Here is a 27,124-nt window from a genome sequence, read left to right as displayed (position 1 = left end):
TTCACCATGCACACCATGTTAGTCTGGTAGGTTAGCAGCATGCTAACATTAGTTTACTGGCACTATACTAAAGTCTGCAGGATTTATACTCTGGGGATCGTGAATGTCTGTAGAAAATTATATGGCAATGTATCTCATAGTTATTGAGATATTTTAGAGGTGCACCAACAGAAAAATGTTCACCATCTTAGGTTGTGTTAGATCAGCTTCCGTGTTATATATATATATGGTTAAAACTGACTAGTGTAAGTCCTACTGTATGTTCTGTTTTATGTGCAGATCGATCTGTCACAAAGTGGGAGGCAAAGGGAAACAGTTCAATCCAGTTTTAAATTATTATTCCAGCACACACTGGGAGAGAAACGGAAGTGCTGCACCCTTTGATGTAACTACTATATCCACAGCATACTGTATGTCGTCATATGAACCAACCCCTCTTTCAGGCACCCCTGTTGCTATGGTAACCAGTGACAGTTCTTCGTCCATAAGCTCCAGCGAAGTTCCTCTGTTGCGTCCCTTTGGGAGTTTTATGGGGTTAATGCAGCTGAATCTTTAAGTCGTTGCCCTATGCTGCACAAATCCCCTGCTGTATTGCAATAAGGAGTTGAGATAAAAGGCTGAACATCAACACTGCTCACTGAACATGACTCACTGTATTTATAATTGATACATACATTTATAATGGATTAAAAGTACTGATAAAGACTCTCTCCAAATAAAGCCATGTGGAGTGACTGATAGCTGCTCTTCTACCCTTCATAACCAGAGCTCTCATTGATCTCTGCAGCACACTAGGCCTTTTGTGAGCAGTGTGAAGGTCTGCAAGGTTTATACACACGGATACATATCTCATGTTGTTACTGTTGTCTTACGCAATGTGATAATGAAAGTTCCATGTATGTCTCCTCTGGGCATGTTGTTTTATTGGGTTTGTGTCTCTCTGGGTATAGGAACAAGGGAAAGTGATGGATCTGGCTTCCCTCACAGACACACTCATTAAATGTTGAACCCCTGTGTACATAACATCCACATTTACTGGGATATGAGATCTGCTTCACCATAAATCTCCCCCAATCTAGGATGCAAAATGTAATATTTTACCCGAGGGTCTGGAGGAGAGGAAGGCGAGGAAACAGATTAAGACCTTAAAGTGGAATTATGTCTGCATGCCTGAATGTGAGTGATGTGAGTATTGCATAACAGTGTTTTAATACAAAAAGAAACGTGACTAAAAGCTACAGTGACATCCTTAGTTCAGGATACAAACATCCATTGTCTTCTGTAAACCTTTCGGAAGCATTGATCATTTGATATTGATCTTTCAAACAGGAATAACAGATTTGTGGCCAGTTGGAGACAGCTGAAACAAGTTGTGAACTCAATTCTGACATATTTATGTTGGTGAACTTAACGGCAATATGTGTTTTATTTACATGTCCAGCAGTTACAGACCAACATAATCATTAATCTGGAGCGTTCTATCAATTTTCAAATACCAATACCAAATGAAATGTTCTGGCATACTAAACAATATGGTAGTATGGGTATTGGCACACAGTTATGTGTCCCAATATGTAGTTTGTCAAATGCAATATGCCAAAAATACCAGGATGTCCTATATCTGGTTGCATTTTGAAGTATACAAGTCAACATGCTTTTATGGCTATTATGACCTACAGTCCTCTGCGCAGCTGATATATGAGCAAGAGGGTCAAAGTTCGAGGGTCAAAGTTCGAGTGGCAGTGTTGTGACAAAGTATGTCCCAATAAATAAATACTGCATGCAACAGTGTGTATTTTGCAAAAGCAGCTGCAATATGTAATTCATGTTTTTTTTTTAAGTATGCAAAGTTTTAAGCGGTTACGATTGAATTTAAAAAGCAGCATCAAACACCATGAAATGCTTACTAACATGTTAACTTGATTACATCTTGTATTTCTTCTTGTCAAGAGAGACCAAAGCAGCAGTGAATAAAAACAGGGAGTGCTCGCAGGAGAAACGTGGTATAAGTCGTAAATAAGGGGGCAGTCCGGTCGGTTAAACGTATACGACTTCCTACAACCAGCACACCTGCTCGTGTGCAATCCCCTCTGTGCACGCCAGGTGTCAGTGTGACGCCACCCTGCAGCATTGATTGGACAGGTCGCATCTACTTTGCCTCATAGCTGTGACTGTCCTCGCGCTGGCTGGATCTCGTGACGCGTACAGTCCAAAAAAAGTGCCACGGCGAACCAAAAACTGCCTCTTTATCAAATAACAACGAGCTGGTGGGAGAGAAAAAACGACCGGCCTACCTGACGAAGAAAAAAACGAAGAAGTGGGAGCGTCGTGGGAGGGTGGGCCACCTGTGACGGCACATGAGTGGAGAAGAGCCTCGAGGCAGCCCCACTGTTAGTAGCCTACTGCGCGTGGTTCAGTGGGTGTCTGTGTGTTTGAGAGGGTGTTTCGGCGTTTAAAGTCCACTTGGATTATCTTGAGCTCAAGGAAACGTTCATATCTTTCTGTTCGAGGAATGTGTACGTGATTCAGGTAAGAAGCACTTAATATTTCACAACCGCTGCTTAGCCCACAGAAAAAATACCTTTTGAGTTTACCTTTTAATATTTATGATAGTTGCGCGGTTTGATTCTCTGTCGTCGAGGTGGACTATTTTGTATCTCCTAAAATCGTTATTACAGTTGTGCAATGGTCCTATACGGACTTGTAATATGTATAGGCTTTAATAGGCTATCCTCTAATTAAAATATAGGATCATTTATGTTTCATTTTCCGAGGGAGTTGAGCCGATTCAGACAGGTGTAAAATATCACCAAGCGAAGCAGGAATTGGCTTCATAAATGAGTGCAAATGGCTCATTTCTGTATTCTAAGCACCCAGAGAGCCATCCTTCAATTCACTGCATCCCCGCGTTACAACTCACCAGAGGCTTCATTTGGGGGACTGACTTTCAATCCGTAAGATAGCAACAGGGATGTGGGCAAAATGCAAAGTAAAGCTGCAGCCTAGTGATTTATCATGTAAAACATGTTGCGAGAGCAGCTCCGATTAGAGTAAACGAGCTGTAAAACACACATTGGTGATGTTGAAGGTGCTTGAAGCGCATGATCGATCTGTGTAAGATGTTCGTTGTAACTGTGATGTCATCATCAGTATGGGGAAACCATTGAACCCACTTATCTACTTGCTTAGGCGTTGGAAACTTAGTGGTTTGGTAAGTGGAAGGAAATGGCCGGAATAGATGCAAAGATGTGCTCCTTTAACAATAAGTGTGTCATTGTTAGGTAGATTGTGCCCTTGAGGTTCTCTTCCTATTGTTGATTGTTTTATATTTCCTCATTTCTCAACCGGTTTCACCTGTTCAAATGTTTGTATTTTATAACTGTGCTTGTAAGGACGTCAATTTTTTTTTACTGTAGTTTTGTAATGTTCTCTATTGATTTCTATCACAATGTCTATGTTCATGCAGAGTAATACACTTTGTTTCTTACCAAATAAGTGCACTAATACTACAAATATATTTGTGTTATTCCTGTCAACATCTATTGAATCTGTGCTGGGAGAGGGATTATTTCTCTATTGCCCCTTTCCTCCTCAAATCAAGGGTCTAAAGCCAGAGGGCGTTGTATAATGTCCAGATTGTATAACCCTTTGAACATTTTGAATTTTATAAACTCTAAAATGAAACCATTTAAATACTAATTTGACTGTATGCTTCACTGTTTCCTAAATGTGGTTGATAATTGTGTCTTTGAGTGTCTAAACTTCTCCATAGACCCTCAGAAACCACGAGTTTAGACTTTAGACTCTAAATCATTGCCACATCCAGGCTGCTGTTAACTCCAGAGAGAACCAGCCTCAGAGTCAGAACAATTTAAACACATGTCACAAATAAGCTGTGAAATGATGGTACTGAACATTTCAGTGACACACTGACCATACACACTTGTGTCTCCTTTGTGGTGTTGTCAGCATAACTCAGTGTCGGTTTAAAGAGCTCAGTGTTTCATTCACGGAGCGACTGTACAAAGTATGAAGCTACAGTACTGGGAACCAATAGAGTTCAATTCAGTTGGCTTCCTCTTGTCTATGAAACAAGAGTGTTTTTAATGCAGTTTGTCTGTCAGTTGAGACACAGCTCAATGGCTTTGACTAATCTTTTATATTTGCCACACACACACGCACACACACACGCACGCACACACACACAAAAACAAACAGAGTTTCAAGTCCTCAGAGACAATACTGGATGGAGCTGTCACCACCACAGTGCTCACATCTCTTCCATTCAGGCACACTTTGTTATTGCCTGATAAAATCCATCTCTGTGAATGATTCTCATGGGACAGAGCTGGCAGCGAGATCAGGAGGAAGACCAATCTAAGAAGGTTAGGTTGTGAATGGTAGAGTCACTGTGAATTTCCTCTGGGCCAGCCCTCATTTTGTCTTCAACATGTCTCTTTCTACATTTTCTGAACATTTGGACTGGTGTGCTCAGTGGCCAATAAACTATTGAAAGCCTCTGCATTTAGTTGGTCCGGGGTACTCGGAGCAAGTCGGGACTAATCTGGATTTTAGATGAAAGAGAATCGGGAATGTCACAATTACTGTCTCTCTGATCTGCGCTGCTGGCCTTTCAGACAGCATTTTACCTCCTTGCTTGCTGATTTCTCCCATTTATTCTCTCTTCATCGTATTCTTATGAAGTATTTCCATCGGAATAGACTTCTCTTCCCCTCAGCATTATGATACCTCATCAGTTGACTGACAGACTGATTGACTGAAAACATTTAGACCCCAACAGTCCATTTGAGTGATTTGGTGTGCATGAGTCAGATAAATTACTTATAAAGAGCCCCTTCGTGCACCTCTTCTGCCATCTTTTTAAGGGGAGCTTAGACAAGGCTTTGGGGGGAGGGGTTTGACACACCTTTAGTGTTTGACAGCTCATCCTGAAAGAAACTGTACGCTGAAATAATTGCTGTCCCCTAGGTATATTTTCTATACTGGGAACAAGATAGAGCTATAAAAACGTTAAAAAGGAGACACTAGTTAAAAAGTGGTATTTCCCATACAGCTAAATTTCAAGAAGTTGTAAAAGCAGCCTTGTTTTCACTGTTGTGAAATCATCCTGATGGTGAGAGGTCGAGGAGTTTTAATGCACTCCTGGAGGATCACTTATATTTAACATTTCCAAAGCATTTAGATAGATTTCACTCCAGTACATTAGAGTTATCCCTTTACAGAGAACTATAATACATCCTTGAAGATTTACTTGACTTCTCGTTTATCTCCTCAAATAATGATCAGGGACGCTTTTTCAAACTCTTCCTTGCAAGTATATTTTGGAAAAGTCCAACATCCAAGAATGTATACTCTTGCTGCTGAAGTGCCATGTTTTAATGCAAGGACTTGACAAGTAATGATGATTTAAAGTTTTGATTAATCTGGTGATTTTGTTGGTCATTAATCGATCGTCAGTCTATTTAAATGTCCAAAGATAGTGCAAGATACCCATCAAAAGTTGTCAAAACCTAAGGTTATGTCTTCAATGTGCTTGTTTTGTTCAACCAGAAGTCCACAACAACAATTGTGTTTTATTTAACAATGTAGTCACCATTCAAACGTAATGTGCAAAATATGTACACTTTTTTTATTTTAATAAGCAAGCTTTCAGTCAGAGACCTTCTTTTAAACTATAGTACCAACTGTTGAACCATTAAACAAATTAATATTGACTTTTCCAGGATGTTCATGTTAACTTATTGTTCTTACTGTCTTTGTGTCTTTATAATTAACAACATAACTTGTGACTACAACACTTTTTTGGCAGCTGGTCCAACACAGATTAATAGTATTTACTTAAGTAAGTGTATCACTGCAATTTATTTTTAGAAATAAAGAGGAATAAAATAAGTGTTTCACGTCTCTGCTGAGTTCTGCAGATAAATCAACTGACTGGTGACTGCAGGAAGATGGAAAATGAATCTTAAAACATATTTTCTTTGCTTCTGAACATTTTCTGAATTAATACAATGTAAATGGTATTGGTAATGGGCTGAAAAATGGAAAACCACAACTTTGGTCTTTTTTTAATTTAATTTTTTTAATATACATACAGCTGGGATAGGCTCCAGCGACCCTAATGAGGATAAGCGGTATTGAAAATGGATGGATGGATATACATACATACTGTATATATAAAAAGTAGAATAACCCTTTAACACCCACGCCCTGGAAACACCGTACATTTATGCTTTCAATAATATTCTATATATTTTTACAACAGGGCATCATTTTGTCTGTCTATGGAAACATGCTACTTGTTTAGGACTGAAAACCTGTTACTACTACTGGCAGTCCGTGAAAGTCTTACACCTCAGAGTGTCCTGTGGGTGTAATACACAGTTATAAAATACCGTGTTTACAGTACTTGCAGCATGTCCATGTGTTCTCCTGTCTTTTAGTTACTACCTGCTGTTAAAATAACAGTCAGCAGAGTATCTCTCTTATCCACACCTGCATGCTGCAGTGTTTGTCTGTCACATTATGCAACGCTCAAGACAGCTGTCATGGTGTCCTGCCCTGAGAGACTGCTGGGACTTCTGTGAGCGTGCAGTCACCACAGACTCTTGTGCTAATGGCTTCACTTTTCTGCTCTTTTTTTTCTCTTCTTTTTTCTTGCATCCATGCATGTGTCTGTGAATGGATTTGTGTGTGTGTGTGTGTGTGTGTGTGTGTGTGTGTGTGTAGGTTTGTGCTCTCTGGACATTCGGCTCTTTAGTGTGCGAGAGGCATGCTTTGTTGAAGGAAAGTGTGTGTGACTGTTTACATTTGGAACTGCGAAAGCATTTTAAAGGCACAGGTCACCTCAAATTCCTCCTACCTGTAGTGCTATTTATCAATCTAGATTGTTTTGGTGGGAGTTGCCAGAATTTTGGAAACATTCTTTCAACAATCGTTCCTCCATGATTGGTGCTTTGAGTGCCACAAGACGATTTATATTATGTTTCCATTATATAAGAGGGAGAGATGTATAAAAGGTGTGCTCCATTGTATGGAGCGTGTTTCACACTGTACATGCACTAATCCATGTGATTGGGACATGCAGACCTCTCTCCCTTCACTTCTCTTGCTGAAATAACATTCCTATCATATCCACACACACACACACAGAGATGATCATATTTCATAATCTTCCCCTCATGCATTTGACTCCTCTCATGCACGTCTACTGTTTGAACTGGTTTCACATCTTATCGATCACATCTTATCGATCACATCGGCGCTTTATTCAAGTGTTTGCTTGTGACATCGGCACGTAGCTCTGTTTGACAGTCATTGTTTGGTTAAGGATATTTGCCGTCATGTGGTTAGACTTGGCAGCAGCTGCTTGCACACTGCAAGACTTTGCAACACGGAGCACCGGCACACACAGCAGCATTGATCTACAAAAGCACCCAATATTTTATTTGATTGTCTCTTTCATATCTCTGTCGTCATCCACCTGAAATCATTTTTCAACTTTTCCTCTGATGTGACACTTTTGTCATTTTCGAGTGTAGATATGACTATTAACCCAAATGGTTTTGTGTGTCCCCTATTTTTTTCAGGTTCCTTTTGGTTCTCAACAGCACTAGGGGGAGGGGCTACCTGCTTGCCTGCCAGTGAGTGGGTCTTTGTGAGTCCTACAGCGAATATGTTTGTGTGAGTGCCTTTGCATGTGTATGCGCCCTGGTTGGAGAGTGTGTGTGTGTGTGTGTGTGTGTGTGTGTCCGTCCCATGAGACGCTCGGCGGAGATGCAGGGAGCTCGATCCTCTGCGGTGCGGTTCCTGCTGCTGAGCTGCTGTGTGTGTGCAGCAGCCAGCTACCCGTTCAGAACGCCCCTGGACCTGGATGTGACTCCACGCGTCACCGTGTTGAACAGTGGTAAGCAAGAACTCAAGCGCACGGGGCAGTTTATGGTGCAACACATTCCAAATGGTCAAATTTCAACAGTCCCTATCATTTGAGGGGTCAAAGTTTGAACTGTTTATTAGTTAAATGCCTAAAGATGACTCATAACTCAATTATTAATCCAGTGCTTTACATTCAGACCAGCAGTACCGTGTTTCTTTAAATAAAGAATATCTCCATTTGGAGAGAAACTCTCTATATTGTTCCATCTCGTCAGTCTCGAGTGTCTTTCTCTTTCTCTTGTTTTTAGTTTCTTTATTTTCTCTCTCCGCCGACCATTTTCTCTCAATCACATTTCTGTGCACACCAATTTGTGCACACACCCGCTTGCCTCTGGTAATTCTTACACCTACTGTTCTGTGAATCGTGATTATTATTTATTTACCTTGTGTGAGTGATGGCATGTAGCCTGGGGTGTCACAGAGAGTGAGGCCGATGAGTGACGTGATTACACTCGGATCCATGCGGAGCAACGAGGGAGACTGACACCCCTGTAGGTAGTTTAGAAGAAGCGTAACCATGACAACTGTTGTGGTATGGAGTAAGACGGCTGTATACAGTACTCTTCTACTCTGCATGTGTGTATGTGTCTCCTTAAACAGTGCTGTTATCTGATCCTGGACTTCATTTGTTGATACACCGACGTGTGAAAGACGTTTTCTCACGTCTCCACTTTGACTTGCTGCCAAATTTACTCTATTAGATCTACTTGAAGAACAATATCCCTCTCCTCCCTTCTCTTTTTGTAAGCCGTTGTCTTTCTCTCAATACATCACCTACTTACACTATCTCTATCCATGTTTCCCCCCCTCCTGCTACGCCTATTGTTATGAATCTCTCTTGATACCGTTATCTCACTTTCTGTAAATCATCGGTTGGTGCTCAAGCCTGCCCACAGGTCCTCCTACACCACTCCTCTCCTTGTCTGCTGCCCCGTCACTCTCTCATCCCACCATCCATCTCTCTGCCTCGGCACCTAAGCTCCGTCTCTTTTCCTCCACTTTTTCTTTAGAAGTTTGTACTTGTCATGGATGCTCTGCCCTCTTTCAATTCCTTTACTTGGCTTTTACAGCTGGTCTTTATTTGTTTTGCGTCCTTCCTCCCGATGAGACTTCAATATACAAATGTGCCTCTAATCCATTTAATCTCTGGGTTTCTTAGCAAAGTTTTCTAAAGAAGGCAAAGCCTCCAAATCTGTGTGGGGTAGTAAAAACCCACTTCCGTGTTTACGCCTCATCGCAACGTCACCGTAAAGGTGAAAAAATTGGAGGGACGGTCGTTATGGATTAATAATTTGACGAATTCACAGTTTTGAGGAGCAAGAGGCTAAAAGCTCCGGTTGTTAAAAGGAATGAAAATGAATCTAAACATCTAAATACCTTTTCATTACGCACACTCATTTCAACCTGTCAGGTATTTGGGGAATTATAGTCGGTGGATTTAACTTTGTTTATTCAGCACCGTCTGTCGGCTCTTCTGGATACGCTGGACCGTAAACACGCCTGACAACTGAGTGTGAATTTCAGGCTGTCACAGTCCGTCGCCTAGAGGTTCAGCAATTGTGTGTGCTTTCGTGTGTGTGTGTGTGCATCTCCCTGAACACTGTACTGAGCTGATCAGCTGAGGTCAGGAAATATCCAAGTGTTTGCTCAGGAAATATCATCTGGGCTTCTCTCTCTGCTTCCCTATAGACTTAATCAAACGGGCCGTCTCTCTCACCATCTTGTAAGCCGAGGCTAAAATGTGCTGGCATATAGTTAATAAATCTTCCTCCGCAGCGTCACACTCTCTCAGAAAGGTAGTTTTCAGTTCCATGTCTCCAGCTGTCAGGCATTGTGTCCTAATGCTCGGATTACAATGAGGAAACTTGGGCGTTGTCTCTGCTATGTTTTCACTCACAGCGAGGCACTTGTATCACGTGGCGAGAGCTGTTCTGAAAATCCCATCCAGGTAGTACTCTTCTTCCTCCTCTTGAAAATGAGTGAGGAAAAGTAGACACCTGATCACCCAGGAGCATTCTGGGATGGGCACTGGCTGCTGCTGCTGCTGAAGTGAGCAGTGTGGGTTGTGTTTTGCAGCAGCTGATAGGAATCTTAATAACGGCTTACTTGATAACATGCAGTCTTCAGTGTGGAGTGTCTGAGGAAGCAGGAAGACAATTTTCTGTTTGGCCGGGTTGAGCTACTGTCGACCAGTAGGCATAGAAAGTGGCTTGCTTTCAAGTTTCTATTACTGTTATTTGCTGTAAATACTCTGCGCCAGCTAAATATATTAATTAGACAATGAAACTAAAACGTTGCTGTCATTTTTCATGCTGTATTGTGGAGATCTGTTTGAGGTTATAACATGCCCCTGTGACTGTTGACAGTGGTGCCATGTTTACCCAAGCTAAGTGGAGTCCTGCTCGATCGTATGTTTAGAACTTGCATAACTCTCTGGCCTCTCGCGACTGCAGCGAGTGACCTCGTGGTGTGTGTGTGTAGCATGTGTCTTTCCTGAATGTTCGTATGGGTGAACCTCATTACTCTCTTGTCCTGTCAAAACAGATGCATCCCAATATAGCCTGGTAAACCTGTACATGCCCACAAAGCAATAATACATAAAACCACAGAAACTCACATTAAGCAGAAGTGGATTTATGAAATCTGATGTTGTGTTGGGCCTCTTTTCATTATCTTCTTCTTCCTCAGCAGAGCTGTGTGGGATAAGCATAATCCCTCAGCTTTTATTGTGCATGGTGGGGTTTTAAATTCATCTCTGGTCAAGGCTTTATATAAATCAAGTTTGTGAAGCTGAAACCACCAAAATTAAGGCATTTCTTAAAGCTAAATCTTATGTATGGCGATGGTCCACTAAAGAAATGTCGTGAAACTTTCTGATAACTTTCTGAGTTTGATATTTGTGGTTTTGAGTGAAAACTATTGGATGCATTGTTATGAAATTTGGTAAAAACATTAATGTTCACTGATGCTGTCTGTGCTTTGGTTTGTTCGATAATGTATTTGTCCTTCTTTTTTGGTCTGGTTAGGTTTTCTTTTCTTTTCTCGGGCCTCTCTTTCAAAACAGATCATAGTATTTTATTTGGCTATGAGACTGAAACCTTCAAACTTCTGGGATTTTCTACCCTATAAATGAGTTAAGCAGTTGATGATCTAAATCTTTCCCGATTCATTTTCTGTCAATCGATAATTGATTTAACATGTCAGCACTAAAAAAAGCATAATGACAGAAATGCCTACCCTAAAGCATTGCTACTGTCAAAAAGCAGCTATGATAATAGATCTTGCTTTTCCCATTTAGTTGTGTGGGTGTGTTTTTCTTATTCTGACTAAACACAATGAACTTTGAGGTCATGAAAGTGATTTTCTGTGCAGCTGCAGTACAATAGAGTTGAATTGAATAATTTTTTCTTGCAGCCTAAAAAAAAGAATTTGAAGTGAGTCCCTCAGAATCAAAGAGCAAGGCCTTCTCAGTGCTTTGTACTAACGGTCGGCAATCACACGGAGACAAATCCATCACAGGAGATGAATAGATTTCTGTTTCTCCCTTTATTCTCATGCTGCCAGGTTTGATTGAAAAAAACGCTCACTTTCGTGCTTTTAATATGCTCCCACAGAACTGTATGCAAATGTTTCTAAAGGCATTCAGGGGTTTCCAGAACAGCAGTGTAGGTGTGCTGCATCATTTAGTAATCACTCCAGCGTTGCTACAGATGATAAATAAGTACATTTCTGGAGTATTTGAGAAAATATGAGGAGGATTCTTCTTTTCTGAAATTTGTTTTATTTGTAAACCCACATTTTTTTTATGGTCTGTCCTGGAGCATTGCAGGTGTGGACAGCGTTTGTGCTGAGATATTCCCAGATGTTAATGTGTGTAACCATATGAATAAGAATCAGGCTGCTGTTTCCAATAATCAAACCTGGGATGTGATCCCGATTTATCAGTGGAAGCACAACAACAAAAGGAAAACTGGGTTATGTGTAATACTTTTAGCTCCCTCTGACTTTCAGCGTGCTGTTTAAAAGATTTCAGGTTATGTATTTTGTCACGTTATGTATTTTTTAAAGGGCACTAGAGCTGTTCTGATCAATGGATTTAGCAGAACCAGTCAATGTTACAGAAGTCATGTTTATTAAAAATCCTCCTCTCCTCTCAGGTCTCCAGGGCTGCAGACGTTTCCAGTCCTCTGCAGTCGGCTACAGCACCATGTTGCTGGAGGCTGACAGTGAGCGTCTCTTCGTCGGGGCCCGGGGGGCTGTATTTGCTCTCAATGCCTCTGACATTTCAGCCAGCTCTGCTCTCACTGTGAGTGCATTAGTTTCTGTGTTGCTTCATGACGTGCACCTCAGCTGCCTTAACTTCATTTGCACAACGCAGCAGGCAACACTTTTTATTCCCATGTCACCCCTTGTGTGTTTTGTATTTGTGTGTAGTTGTATTACTTTTAGCACAATAACTCACATGAGCTTATTGCTGCATATTAATGAGAGAACGGAAAAACAAACTACTGTATCTTCTCACTGTGACTAAATAGATACATAATTCATGTTAATATCATCCACACATTGGAGTATGTTGGCACAGAAATTGTTTCTAATTTATGCAGTTATTAGCATACTATCTATCTACCTCAATCTAGTGTTGCCAGTTTTAACTTAAAACCCCATAGACCCAACTAAGAGTTAAAGAGGTTAATTCTTATTCTAATTAGTATTCCAGGTCGGTGATTATGATAAGACATTTGGCCCTTTTCCCTTTACCGTTATCCACATTAAAGTAATAGTCCTTACAATTCTCTTCACGTAAAAGCCAATTTATGACACTGGAATTTATAAGATATTCTGCCATTAAATGAATCTGCACTCATAACATTTACATATCTGTTCTCAAATGGCATGAACAAGTTATTCACAATGAACACATCCATGTGTATAAAGTAATGAAATAATCCAGAGCAACAGACAGTATTTGAAGATGACACATTTGCTTTGGTATAAGTAAAGCAACAGTGATGCAAAAAAAATAAAATCACTTTTTAATTTGTCCATAGCTGACTTTAAAGTGTTTTGTCAACACTGGTGCTGTGATTGAGTTCTCAAACTATCACATGCTGCAGGATAATGTCTTCAAAGTTGACCTTCACCCAGGGAAGCTGAACATCCTCTTCCCCTTCATGCTGCTGTGTTTGTTACCTGGTGACAACCTGACGTTAAGCTGTCATGCTAATTAGGTTAATGCAGCGTTGGTGTCTGTCATAAAGTGTAATTGCTGGTGTGCGCGCTTAAGACTCCCTCACAGCCATTCCTATGTCACCTGCTGTAAATACACCTGTTACAACCATCTTTGTGTCAGAATAGTTTGAAAAGGTACGATACTGTTCAACAACACAATGAATTCAGATGCAGTGAGGTCAAAATGACATATTTATGAAATATAAAAGCAAAAAATAAATGACTCTTATTTATCTGTTGTATTTAAGTAAAATGTATACAAGTCAGTGATGTGAGATCATCCAATTTGTTGTTTGCTCCTCCTGTCTTATCAAATGTGGTGTGTGATAGATTGAATGGGAAGCATCCCCCGAGCAAAAGCACCAGTGTCTGCTCAAGGGAAAAGACAATAAGGTAGGCACCCCCCGAGTCCTTTCTTTTCATCTTATTTGGTATTTGGTTCTCGTATTCGTTTCCTCACCATAACATCTTTCCCGTCTTTCTCATCCTCTTCCAGACGGAGTGTTTTAATCACATCCGCTTCCTCCAGAGGTTCAACTCGACTCATCTCTACATGTGTGGGACTCATGCCTTCAGACCCCTCTGTGCATACATTGTATGTCAATGAAAAATCCATTTTTATATTTAATTTCTTACTATAGTAGTGAAACATGTTTTGAGTCTAAATGTCCTCTATTTTACCCAAATGTGTTGTCCTGTATAGAATGAGGAGAAGTTTGTGATGTCGTCTCAGCCTGAAGAGGGCAGAGACAAATGTCCCTACGGCCCGACGACAGGCTACACTGCCCTCATGATCGGTGAGCCCTGACGGTTGTCAGTCCCCTCCAGAGATTTACTGAAAGATGACAATACTGTAGAATCTGATTCATTGGGTTTCCTCCAGACCAGCAGATGTATACGGCTTCCCAGTACGAGTTTAGGAGCTTTCCAGATATCCGCCGCAACTCTCCGTCCCCCACACTGAAGACAGAAGATGCCCCAACACGCTGGCTGAACGGTGAGTTAATCCCATGGAATAATAAGAGCCCCTTTGATCTTTATCAGTGGCAGTTGATCAACATTACATTATTGTACTTGATTGATTGCTCCAATTCATAAAGCACTACTACTTAGTTTTACATTGATACATTTATTTGTATGCCTTTGCGGCGGTGACAGCTGCTGTTGTTGTTGACCGATTTAATATGACATCTCAGAAAGGTCTGGAGGGAACTTCTTAAAATGTGTCACAAACGTCCACTTGGACTCAAGGAAAAACTGATTCGATTAGCTGTTGCCTCCAAAAACACGTTTTTGGTCTTAATTCAAGAATATATATTTTTTTGACAATTTAACACAAATATCTAATAGGATCAGACTTGTAATTCAGTCCCAGTTAGTCTGTTCAACACTGGTCCAGGTCTCAACAACTACTGCACGGATTGCCATGACATTTTGTACAGACATTTATGGTTATCAGAAAAGGTATCTTCATGACTTTGAGGTACCTTTCCACTAGGGCTTTCCACCTTTCCGTTAGGTTCACACTTGTAGTTCTGAGCAAAATGTTTCAACAACCTTTTGAAGGATTGTCATGAATCTGGAAAGCATATTTGTGATCCCTACATTTTTCATCTTCAGCTATCATGCGGTCAAAATTTAGATTAGTCCAATATGACATTCCCATCAGCCTCACCTTTTGTATTCAGTGCTAGCAAATGTTAACATGCTAATGCACTAAGCTAAGACAGTGGACATGGTAAATATTATACCTGTTAGCGTAAGCATTGTGAGCATGCTGGCATTGGTGTTTAGCTTAAAGTACAACTGTGCCTAAACACAGCCTCACAAAGACACTAGAATGACTTTAGACTCTTATGTTTGTTAATATATTCCTCTAATTGTTATGTTTTGCTGATAACATCTTCTCCTTTTATTGTTTGTTTTCTAACTGTTCGTGCTTGGATTACCATTCATTTTCTCTTGTCTTTTAAGTCATCTCCTCTGTTAAAGATGTTTTTTTCCCCTGTTTTGCTGAGACACCTCCAGTTGAAAAAGTAGAATATTACATTAACTCTATTGTTTGGGGAAACTACTATACCTAGTTTTAGGGTATCAAAGGCAGCTGCTTGGTAAATTCCTTAGTCAAGAAGGAAAAAACAGCATTACATATTTTACTCCCCTATACAGAGGCAGACTTCGTGGGCTCGGCACTCGTGAGGGAGAGTTTGGGCAGCAGCACTGGCGATGATGATAAGATCTACTACTTCTTCACCGAGAGGAGCCAAGAGCAGACGACAACCTACAGCCACAGCAGGCTGGCACGAGTGGCTCGCATTTGTAAGGTGAGTGTAGCTTTAAAAAGGATGCAGGATAGGATTCACAACTAGGAGTGAAGTATTGCATCAGACTAGCTGGAGTGAAGTATTTGTTGATGATAGAAGGGGTTGCTATAATAGATGCCCTTGTCTATTGGATGGGATTTGCATATGTAGCATGCCTCCATTGTGATTAGAGGAGCAGTTTGTAGCTGATGAATGGGCTGCAACGTCACTGTGGCTCCGAGTGCGAGGGATGACTGCAGGGGAGAGATGGACTGTTCGGCATCCTCTACTGCCTGAAATGTGAATGATTTAGCATCATCTGCTGCCTAAAATGTGAATGATTTGCATTTCCTGCTGCCCAGGAAGGAGTTAAGAATAATGAGAGCTAGCTGTACAGCATAATAACCTTGTTGTTCTCTCCTGAGGCACCTTAAAATCCAGTCGGCTCACAGGTTGTCTCCTTGAAATGGTGGCAGTATGTTTGTTTGTTCATCTTAATAGAAATGCCCTGTAGTAGCATGTGTGACATTTGCAATTTGCCACAGGCTGAATACATTTAAAAATTGTGATCAAAAAGTCATGTCAATTGCTGTATTTCCAAGAGTTGTGGCCTTGAGTCAGAACGTGTCCAGAATGGGTCACTCTTCAGGTGTGCTGCAGGCTGCTGGGGGACAGGAACACACACTTTTACACAAACCTTTAGATTGCAGTGGGGAGTCTCACAGTACCTATGGGAAACCATAATCTTGTTTTGTTATTGCTTTTCAATGCCATCTGTTGCACTCTTTAGGGGGTCCAGTTCCCCTTGTGTGCCACCTTGAGTCGATTGTTCGGTCTGTTTTTCATTTATTCAGGCCTTACCTCGTATGACCCATTCCCCTCCCTTCTCTGTTTCTCATTTCTCCCTCCCCCTTCTTCCCTCAGGGGGACCGGGGAGGCCGTTTAACTCTCCAGAAACGGTGGACGTCCTTCCTCAAGGCCAGGCTGACATGTTCTCTGCCCGAGTACGACTTCCACTTCAACATGCTGCGCAGCATGTTTGTCATGCCTGGCCTTACGCCGCAGGACACGCTCTTCTACGGCATCTTCGGCCTGGAATGGTGAGTGGGAACGGGCGTCAAGATCTCCGGCCGACGGGGACTTTGAGGATGCAAATGTAAAAGATTGCGATAAAGATGAAAGGCAGCAATCGATACATTGAGAAAGTCGAAAGAGACGGGAGGGGACGAGATGAAAGAGGGGAACTCTTTCATCCAAATGAAAGTTGGGTGGAAGGATTTTACCGCAGTTTGAGGAGAGAATATTAATTAGAAATGCAGATTTAGATGGACTAAAAAGAAATGAAAGAAGTTATTCTGTTCAATCCACACTGTGTTCTTCGCAAAAATATAAAATGAATCACTGATTAAAATAACATGGAAAAGGACTGTTAACGTGAAAGACAAACTCATTTCCTGTGTCCGCTTCACAATAAAAGCCACTTTATGGTTCGCCAGTTAAACGCTTTTAATGTTAAAATGGTGGGAAGTATAAAAAGTGTGTTTTTCTTTAGCAGTAATTTAAAACTGCTCCAAAAAAAGATTCCAAAGAGTTTGTATGTAAATGTGAATATATCGGATGGCTATTGCAGAAGAATATAGTTTCATCTTTAAGGTCATAACTTCAATGGCCCTTTGTAAAAACTAGTTTTAACTTTTCTATGTGGTGCATTTATTGCAAGGATGTATCGGACAAAAGGTTTTATGGTACAGAAAACCTAAACAAACAATGATTATCTTCAGCGTGTTTGGATACTGCTGTGTCCTTTTGAGCGCCACCTCTCCTGTCTCCTACTCCTACGATACCTCTCTGAAATAATTTTGTATTTCTTTCCTCCCTCCCTCCTGCTTTTCTCAGAGATGTATGACTTCTATGAATCCTCCTACTATCTCTGCCCCCCCCCCCCCCCCCCCCCCCCCCCCACCCCGGGCACCACTGATCTACTGTACTCTAACTGCTGTCCCTATGGCAACACTAGGTTTACTGCTATTATTGTTTGCAGCCTGTGCTCTGGTCTTTTTCTCACTCCGTCTTTGTTGCTCTCTGTAGGAAAAACGTGAAGGCATCTGCGGTGTGTCGATTCTCTCTGTCTGAAGTCCAAGAGGCCTTTCAAGGACCATACATGGAGAACCAAGACTCTGGCTCTAAGTGGAAGGAATACACTGGAAAGATCCCTGACCCACGACCTGGAACGGTAAACACACATGCACAAACACACCCTCTCAGCCTCTTAAACACAAGATGACGAACAGGACTAAAGTCTCTTTCCCCTTCGGCCTCAGAGGATCCAAACGAGGAAAACGCCGACGGAGAGCAGATGAAAGTGATCCAAAGTAAAGATTACAAAGAAAAGATGAGGGAAGATGATGGAAAGGACGAGGCTCAAAACACAACCAGCTTATGTCACTGAAACCCATTTCCATGCCGATTTAACTCCAGCCCGTAGCTTTGCGACAATGGCTTAGTGCGGCAGTCAGGGCCGTGGCATCGTTCGCAGGAGCAGACACTGACGTGTCATTTCAACACTTTGTAGGACTTAATTCTAACGTTGCTATTAAACGGAACGGTCAAGGTCAAGGGCTTTAACTTGGGAGCGTGAAAGCCTCTTAGAGGAGTTGGCTGAAGCTAAGATGTTCCCTTAGTCAGGTGCTCAGAGAGCTGAGTTGCCCGCATGTCAGCTCAACCCGGCTGCTGAACTAACGCAGTCTCATTGTTGTCCGTGTGAAAAGTATAATTTTCCCCCAGAAAGAATCTTCCATAGGCTGGCATTTTCTTCTTGATCTTTTAATTTCCCCCTGCAGACCATCTCGTTAAGCCTCGTAACATCCTCTCTGCCTTCCACCATCCATCTCTGTTTACAGAGAACTTTATTAAAAGCCAAAAATGTCTCTTCTCCCTGCAGGGTTAGGGGTCCCTGCATCCTTCCTCATGACTTGCTTCTCATCCCTCCTCATCGCTCTCTTTGACTTCTTTTTCCTGCAGTGTATAACTGACACACTGAGGGCCAAGGGCATCAACGTCTCCACCTCCCTGCCTGATGATGTGCTGAACTTTGTCCGGAGGCATCCTCTGATGTCCCGGCAGGTCCAACCTTTAGACAGACGACCGCTTTTGTTCAGGCGGACGACAGACTACACACACATGGCTGTAAACGTGATCGAAGGCTTAGATGGACGAACATACCATGTATTGTACATGGGAACAGGTGTGTATGAATTCATGTTGAGTATAATTGTGCAATTGTAGTTTAACATTTGGGGAATGTTGAGTGTTAAATATTGATTCCATTCTCATGTCTGTTCACTAAATTTAAAGCTTCAATACAGCCAGCAGACATTTAGCTTAGCTTAGCATAACTACTGGAAATAGGGAGTCTGGCAAAGGTAGCAAAATCCATGATGTTTTTATGAAGGATTATGTCCTGGACTATTTATATATATATATATATATATATATATATATATATATATATATATACATTTAAAGATTAGATATACTTTATTCATCCCCAGGGGGAAATTTCTTTGTTGCAGCAGCAAGCATGTTTACAATATATACAATACAATAAAATAAAATAGCAGGGCAGGACCTATTACATTTAAGAATTTAAATAATAGAGGAAATAAAAAATTAATAAAAATTAAAGCTGTATACAGTGTACTCAAGTGTATATAAAGTGAAGCGGTGCAAGGGTTATTGATGTTGTACAATTTGAGGAGGATCTGGCCAGAGGTGATTTATTATTGTAGTTATTATTGTGTTATTGAAGTTGCAGGAATGTTCTCCTGTATCTAGAATGTTCTCCTGTATCAAGAATGTTCTCCTGTATCTGTCCTTGTGACAGCGGAGCTGAAGCAGTCTGTTGGAGAACGTGCACTGCAGTAGGTGGTGGAGAGGGGGGGTCAATATTCCATAATGTACATCACAACAACACGGCAGATGACAAATTTACATCTCATTTACCAATTTAATAAATTCTACTTAAGTAGCTCTTGCAGCAAATCATTATAATTTTCCAGAGAATCAAGCCCACAAGACGATTACATTTGGTTTGTTTATTGCATTAAAAACATTGTGTTTTGTGAAGAATTTCCACATCTTAGATGTCTGAACCTTCTTGAAAACACAGACCATGGCTGCATTTCCACTTAACAGTGTTGTAACTATAAAAAATACAGGCAAATAAGTGGATTGCCTATCTCAAGTGTTAGTTTCAAGTGTTGGCAAATGTTTCTATAAATAAATGTTTTGGAAACTGGTTGACAGAAATGCATGTTAACTGCGTTGGTAGTACTGGCCGCTGCTGGTTGGTATAGTATTTTTAATTCTGCTGTTTCTCCTCTTTGTGTGTGTTGCTCAGATGAAGGATGGTTACATAAAGCTGTAGAAATCGAGGGTAAGCTTCACATTATCGAGGAGCTTCAACTGTTTGATGAACCACAGCCTGTAATCAACCTGCTGCTGTCAGCAAAACAGGTATTGTGTTTGACCATCACATGCACACGTTTGATGAGTAATTTCTCTGTCCTACAGTATTTAAATCATCTCTGTCGCCCCCAGATGAGTGTATACGTGGGTTATCCATCAGGCGTGGTGCAGCTTCCCCTCTCTAGCTGTCACAGATACACCTCCTGCTACGACTGCGTCTTTGCCAGAGACCCTCACTGTGCCTGGAACGGAGCACAGTGTGTGGACGTAATGGCTCAAGCAGACAGGTGTGTGTGCGTGTGCGTGTGCGTGTGCGCGTGCGTGCGTGCGTGTACGCGCATTATGGTAACCTGTCAGTGTCAGCTCCCAGAACTGTTGCATAATCACAACACTGGCAGATGCTGGCTGTGATGGTGAACAGAGCATGCAGCTGTGTACTTAAAGTGTACTTATTAAACCTGGACAGATTTGATGACTCGGTAGAAAGCTGTTATGGAGGCAATAAATGCTATGAGACAGAATATAGCACGAAACTGGAGGAAATGGAGTAATATACTTACCTATAATATTCAATTGTTTTTATGTTACAGAAAGTGCGTGTTTAATCTTAGCATTAATATACTTATTGTTATGTTTTCTCCTTCATTACAGATCCACTTTAGTCCAGGACATCCAGCAGGGCAGCAAAGGATGTGAAAACACAGAATATGGTACGCAGAAATCTCGTCTGCAGCTAGGTGCTGCTGCTTTAAAAAAAAAATTGCTTTTAAAACAGTTAATGATGAAAGGGAGATTAAAAATAGAAAATGTTAGGAAGGACTCAAAAGATGCATAGTTGTCATAAGATGGCATGAAGGCCTCTTTGAAAGTTGATTACGCACACTGCGTTGGCAATATCCTCTTTTCCCTTCTTTAATCACATTTTTGCCATCTCTGGAGAGAAATCTGTTTGATATTCAAGGCAGGAAAATTGCTTCTCTCACTTCAATCTGATAAAATGTAGCATCGTCTGCCCCTTCGTTGTTCTCTCTCTGTACAAGGTAAAACGATGGCAGGAATTAAAAGACATGGATTTGGAGTTTATGCATCAATAACTTTGGACAGTCTTTGATCAGTTAAGGTGTTCAACAATTACCATATACAATGAGTCGGAGGCTATGTTGTGAGTTTTCCTGTAAACTTAATGTGAAATTAGACGCAATGTATTCATATCTGTGTTGCAGACGTTGTCGCGCGGAGCCGCTCTGTGCGGGTGGGTGACGACGTGCTGCTGCAGTGTGAGCTCAGCTCAAACTTGGCTACGCCCCTCTGGACTCTGGATGGCAGCGAGCTGCAGGGCTACGGCCTCAACTCTGGCTTCAGAACTGGGACAGACGGCCTGCTGATTATCGAGGCCCGGCAGGACCAGAGTGGGCTGTACACCTGCTTCGCTGTCGAGAACAATATCAAGGTTGCCATAGTTACCTTCAATGTCACCATCCGCCTGGACCTGCCTCCTCCTCCACCCGTTGAGCCAACAGAAAACCCTTACAGTTTCTTTGCCACCCTGCTAGCCCCCACTGAGCACTCCTCTTCCGAGAGGCCACCGCCCCCGGCCCCTCTCCTCCCACACTCAGAGCTGCTCTCCCCCAGGAACATGGAGGCCATATATCTGTCCCTCATCACCATCCTCGGAGGCCTGTGTGTAGTCCTCACTGTAGTGCTCGTCTACGTGGGCTTCTGCCTGCGAGTGGGCAACAGAGGGAAGTATTCATTACGAGCCGCTGCTTCAGCCTACCCGAACTGTAAGAGGCACAACAGGAACAGAAAGCATCACAGAAACTCCTCCCAGATGGAGCTGAAGACCATCTCAAGCCACTGTAACGGCAATGGCATTTGTAATGGAGTTTCAAAGCAGCACAACGGCGACATCCAGGAGGGAGGCTTCCTCCAGATCGTCCCCGGAGAGGCTCACTCGTCACCCAATATGGAGCTTCCTCCCCCAGCACCTCCTCTCCCACCAACTCCACAACATCCCTCTCCAGAGTGTGACTTCCCCAACGGGTTATCGGCCACGCTGCCCAGCGTCTTGCGGAGGATGAAGGGCAACAGCTACGTGCTGCTGAGGCAGAGCGAGTCAGAAAGCACGTCACCGCTCTGCTACTCCTTTGCCGAGGAGCTGAACAAGATCTTAGAGAAGAGGAAACACACTCAGCTGCTGCCAAGGCCGGACGAGAGCTCTGTGTAGAGAGATGTAGCTCCCCCTGTGGTGGGAGGGCAGCTGTGTTTTTACTTGGTGCTGAAGTGCCTGTCATATGATTCTATATTGTTAAGGACTAACGCAATGAGAGAGTTTTAACTACATTCTTTGCTTTGGATTTTAGTTTTTTACGAGTCCACATTGAGACATTCCTTCTTTTTTAACTTGTGGGCTGCTTGTTAACCTTAATTCACAAATTTCCCAACACATAACAAGTGAGTGACAAATGCCAGTGAAGGATTGAGCATGAAATGACAAGAAAGTGCAATCTACCTCACCTCTTTACTGCCCAGGAGGACTTCTGCAGTCAGTCTGTGGTCTGATCCGAGTATCAAGACACAAAACGCGACACACAGACTGCAGCAAGGAAGCCCCATGGGAATATAAATACATGTGAAGACTTCTGCTGTGTGGCGGCCATATTTGGAGGGCAGCGAGCCAAAGTTTGTTTGCACTGACAAGTGCACAGATGGCCTATGCATTTTTAAACATGACATTCACATATTATACATATTGAGGGAGGTGGACAGGATGAGTAAGGGAATTTGTTGTACAATATTTTCACATTTAATACCGACTTAATTAATTGCAATATTACAATATGAATACTAATAACACAAACGTATATACAGTAATTCATGACAGCACATAAGGATGAAAAGAATAAAGAAATGGTGAACTAATCATTATTTAATATTACTATTAACCTTAATCCGGAGTTCAGTAATTAACCACATTGTCGATAATTTTTTACATTGTTTTAAATTAATCATTGATAATATCATGTAGTTTATTTATTAATTGATGGCAATATTGAGAATTTGCCGTTCATATGTGGTGTTAAAATTGTAAGAAATGAAGTCAATAACTTTGACTGCCACAATTACCTGATATACAGGTAAACTTTTAATGATCGTAAGAGTTTTTGCTAATGCAAATAAGCATAACTGTAATTTACAGCTGCAGCTGAGGCTCACAACTTATCATAACTGGTTAAACGTGGCCTCAAGGTGAAGCCTCCTGTTGGCCTTTAATATAACGTCACAACTCATGTCTGTAACGGCTAACAAGTAGGCATTAAACATACATTTACATAAACATTATTTGGCTTCATTTTAGATATAAAATTCCTTGTAAATAATAAACAAGGAAATAATATTATTTAATCTTTGACATAATTGAACAAATATTGAATAGTGATTATTCACCAAGTGTTAAAAGACAACCTGAAGAACATATGACAGTATTATTATTATTTGAATGCACTTTAAGTAGTTTTTAAACGCAAGGTAATGAACTCTATTATGGACGTTGATTCTGCAACCTGTCAAGAACCAGCAGGATGGAGGAGCCTTTTGATTGGCCGGTTCTCATTATGGAGAGCTGCAGCGGGGAACGCCACAAATTGGTCTGCTGGACCTCGTTTGACACAAGAAAAACTGCCTCGGCTGAGCCTCAATCCACCGCTGAGCAACGGCCGACATGACACTATAGCAGAGAATCACAAACTGTGGGGCACAGCGTTCACCCAAAGTGTCAAAGGTAAATCATTTTTATATCTTACCAACACATCGCCGACGCAGGCACGTTGCCAAACAAGCACTTAAAGGAATAGATCATGGAGATAGAGTGTGTGTTCACTTCATCAGTGTTGCAAAGACTGGATACATGCAGAACACACGTTATCTCACAGTACGGGATTTATCTGAACGCTTGTTGATTTGACTGCTGGGCTGTTTATAATCTGGGGGAAAGTTCAGGTTTAGAGATGCCAAAATGAAAACGCAGCTACAGTCTGATTCACATATCTTCTGTATCACCGCAAACCATGGATCACATTTAAAAAGGCTTGATTTAAAAAAATTAGGGTGATGGGAGGAGCTCCCCTTAAATGTATTTTGCAGTTTACACAGATTATAATTTATTCTTTTTATTTGCATCACACGTTTATCTTCAGACTAGTCGTTATCAACCAGCATCACACTGTTTATTTCCCTTATCAGTGTCCTCTTGCTGCATCTCACTGTCAGAGGGGCAGGCAGCATTAAACACTCGTCTGACCTTCTTGCTGAAGAGACGGCGTGAGTTCGATATCTTCCCTGGAGATTTACACCCTCAAGCTCCAAATTATTTGCTCATACCCTCTGGGTCAGATTGGGGTTTCGTGGTTTACTACTGTATATCAAAATAGAAATCTAAAAGCATCTAAAGTACACGCCATATGCTGCATGTGGCACTTCATATGCCACCATAGACGACGATGCTGAAGCACTGTTGGCTCAGGGTGTGAGATACTGTACCTTCTGCAGTGGTCGGCAATAAACCAAGCTTTCCAGTCAAAGGCACTGATCAAAGCACACTTCAAACAGCGTCATTAAAGAAAGCCCTCTGACCTCATTTCAAAGCACAAGACATTTTGAAGATTAGGTGAACATAACAATACTTGCATAGACTTAAAATTAGTGTAGCTAATGTATAAATACTTTGAGCTGTGTTTGAAGAAGCCCAGTTAACAGTCAGTTCTGATGTTGTGCTTGCTTTTGAAGTAACAGACAATAGCATTGTTGCCACAGGCCTGAATATCTTTTCCCTCCTTCTCGTTGCAGGTGTCATGTGCACAGGTCAGTTTGAGTTTTCTCCTAATTTCATTCCTGGGGATACCATCTGTTCACTAGAGTCGGATGGCAAGACCCGCTTTAAAGATGTTCTATAAATGAACAATGAAATCAAATTCAGCTTCATCCCTGGACAGCGGAGCCAGACGAGAAAGATAAGCTGGACAAGAGCAACAGCATCAGAAAGCTCTGCTGTATCACAACTGGAATGAAAACTGTTGTCTGCAGTGTCCTCCTGGCAACATCTGTCTGTTTGATGCAAACTTGTTAGGCCATGATATGGCTATGATAGTCTTTTTTTCACACTTGCTGCATGAATTATGTTTTCAACAGTGATTTCCCCCCCCCCCCCCCCCTTAAAGTCAAGGAAACAAAAAGAACGCTTAATATTAATGTAAAGTGCCACGGTCGATGCCTAAAAAGAGCTCTGTGAGCCTATTTTAAGGCAAAAGAAATGGATTTTAAAAAAGAAGTGTATTTATTTTTTAATTTTGTACATTGTGTCGAGGAGGTTATTGTCATTGTTGCTGTTAAGGTGCCACTTGTTAACACCTTCCTGGCAAATGGGAGGGTCACAAGTCACCTGTGTTAAAACAAAATGTGATGAATATAAGCACGGTAGCCAAAAGCATGCAGAGGCTGTACCAACCACAGAACTTTATATTTATAACCTACTAATGGGAGGAAAGCACACCAATTTACTTATTCACTACCTATTAATTAGGGATCATTTAGCTTTTTTCTCTCTGTACTGTCCAAATATTTGTTTGGATCTCTTTGGCATGTTACCGCATGCTTGAGCTCACAGCAAATTATTTTATGAAACTAAACACAGAATAACTGGGCAGTATGTTCCTTCACATTTCAGTCACGAGTTAAAATAAAGATTTGTACTTCAACCTCTTCCTCTCCTTGTCATTGTTTGTTTACAGTTTGCTCACATTTCACAAAGATAGGTATGAAACTGTTATGTTAAGAGGAGGCTGAGCGGATGAAAGTTTCCTGAGTCTTTAAATAAGCGCGACACAGAATGGTACAGACAATGTTGCTCGCAGGTTGATGTTCAAGGACGAGTTCAGATCCAGCTGCAGTGTCTAAGGACAGTGTTGTTGACGAAACGTACCGTACAAGAGAAAATGTTCATCAGCTGTTTATAAAAGAGCAGCCGATCCTATTTTTCCATCTGAACCATTTGCACTGATCTTTCAGAAATGCCACAGTCAATATATAACACAGATTTTTTCCCCATCATCCATATGACCTTTTCTCATGTTGCTGTGTGAGCTTGCAACACCCAGCTTTCACACAATAACTCAGCTGTTGTAATATATATCTGGCAGCGTGACAAAACCTACATAAATAGGACAGCTGCGTCATGCACATGCAGCCAAAGGACCATTTGTAATTGTGCCAGGTACCTGCAGATCGTACAGCTTGACATGCGATTAACAAACTGTCGTGGTTGGTGTGTTTACGTTAACGCTGCCTCGGTGTTTAATCCGGGTCAACATCGAGATCCCGCAGAGTGGAATATTTTTCATTTAATTTACTGAAAATGTGTGGATTTAATAAAATGCTCCTGCTTTGATGAGACGTGTGCTGATCAACGACACAACTTACTTGATAAACGTGGTGAAAGTGTAGCTGTTGAAGCCGAAATGTTTACATGATCATAAGATACATCTGACTGCTACTTGAGACATTTGCATACCATTTTGTGAAGACATGGATCCCCAGAGGGTGCATCATAATGACGTTTTGGTCTTGATTTCATTTATGACCATAGACTTTCTAAAACTAATAATCCCATTTGTACTGTAGTGCTCGTTAAATTGCCACATATTATCATACTTATAGGCTTAAAATGCTGGTTAATATGACCAATAACGAGCATCAGCGTTTTAGCAGTTTCATTGCGACATGTTCGTGGTGGCATGTATCTTAATGTATAGCCTCGCTAGTTCTCTTGCGAATTAGCTGATCATTTGAAAATGATTGAAATCAAACCAACTTTATTTTCACTATCCTTTCAAGCAATAAAACATAGTCCTTTCATTTCAAGATACTAAGACTAGCAATACTAAGTGTTGTTGTATTGAATATACTTTAAGCATATTGTACAATATGGGGGGGGGGGGGGGGGGGGGGGGGGGGAGGGGGGGGGGGGGGGGGGGGGGGGGGGGGGGGGGGGGGGGGGGGGGGGAAGCACCAGATCATTTTTTTCTTCATGTGAATCCAATATTTAAATGAATATAATCCCATGAGATTCTAGATGAAAATGACAGATGATAGTGAAAACTAAGATGTTAGTC

General features: G+C 41.5%; 1 protein-coding gene across 1 annotated transcript; it reads left to right on the top strand.

Moving 5' to 3' along the window:
* Positions 1–2,181: 2,181 nt before the first annotated feature.
* On the top strand, positions 2,182–25,163 carry sema4ga (sema domain, immunoglobulin domain (Ig), transmembrane domain (TM) and short cytoplasmic domain, (semaphorin) 4Ga). Its single transcript, XM_034552687.1, has 16 exons — positions 2,182–2,529; positions 7,611–7,927; positions 12,114–12,262; positions 13,519–13,581; positions 13,685–13,783; positions 13,892–13,985; positions 14,072–14,185; positions 15,358–15,512; positions 16,416–16,591; positions 17,580–17,724; positions 18,513–18,735; positions 19,891–20,006; positions 20,091–20,245; positions 20,610–20,668; positions 21,182–23,739; positions 24,804–25,163. Exons 2-15 carry the CDS (start codon positions 7,780–7,782, stop codon positions 22,183–22,185), a joined length of 2,700 nt encoding a protein of 899 aa, XP_034408578.1. The 5' UTR covers positions 2,182–2,529; positions 7,611–7,779; the 3' UTR covers positions 22,186–23,739; positions 24,804–25,163.
* The last annotated feature ends 1,961 nt before the right edge of the window (positions 25,164–27,124 follow it).

Source organism: Cyclopterus lumpus, chromosome 15 (assembly GCF_009769545.1).
Source record: "Cyclopterus lumpus isolate fCycLum1 chromosome 15, fCycLum1.pri, whole genome shotgun sequence".
In the NCBI taxonomy this organism is placed as follows: domain Eukaryota; kingdom Metazoa; phylum Chordata; class Actinopteri; order Perciformes; family Cyclopteridae; genus Cyclopterus; species Cyclopterus lumpus.
This window is presented reverse-complemented; position numbering and strand designations above follow the sequence as displayed.

Coding starts and splice junctions, on each gene's coding strand:
- sema4ga (XM_034552687.1), top strand. CDS start 7,780: ATGAGACGCTCGGCGGAGATGCAGGGAGCTCGATCCTCTGCGGTGCGG. Junction 13,784..13,891: donor GACCCCTCTGTGCATACATT/GTATGTCAATGA, acceptor TGTCCTGTATAG/AATGAGGAGAAGTTTGTGAT. Junction 17,725..18,512: donor CTGACCCACGACCTGGAACG/GTAAACACACAT, acceptor TTTTTCCTGCAG/TGTATAACTGACACACTGAG.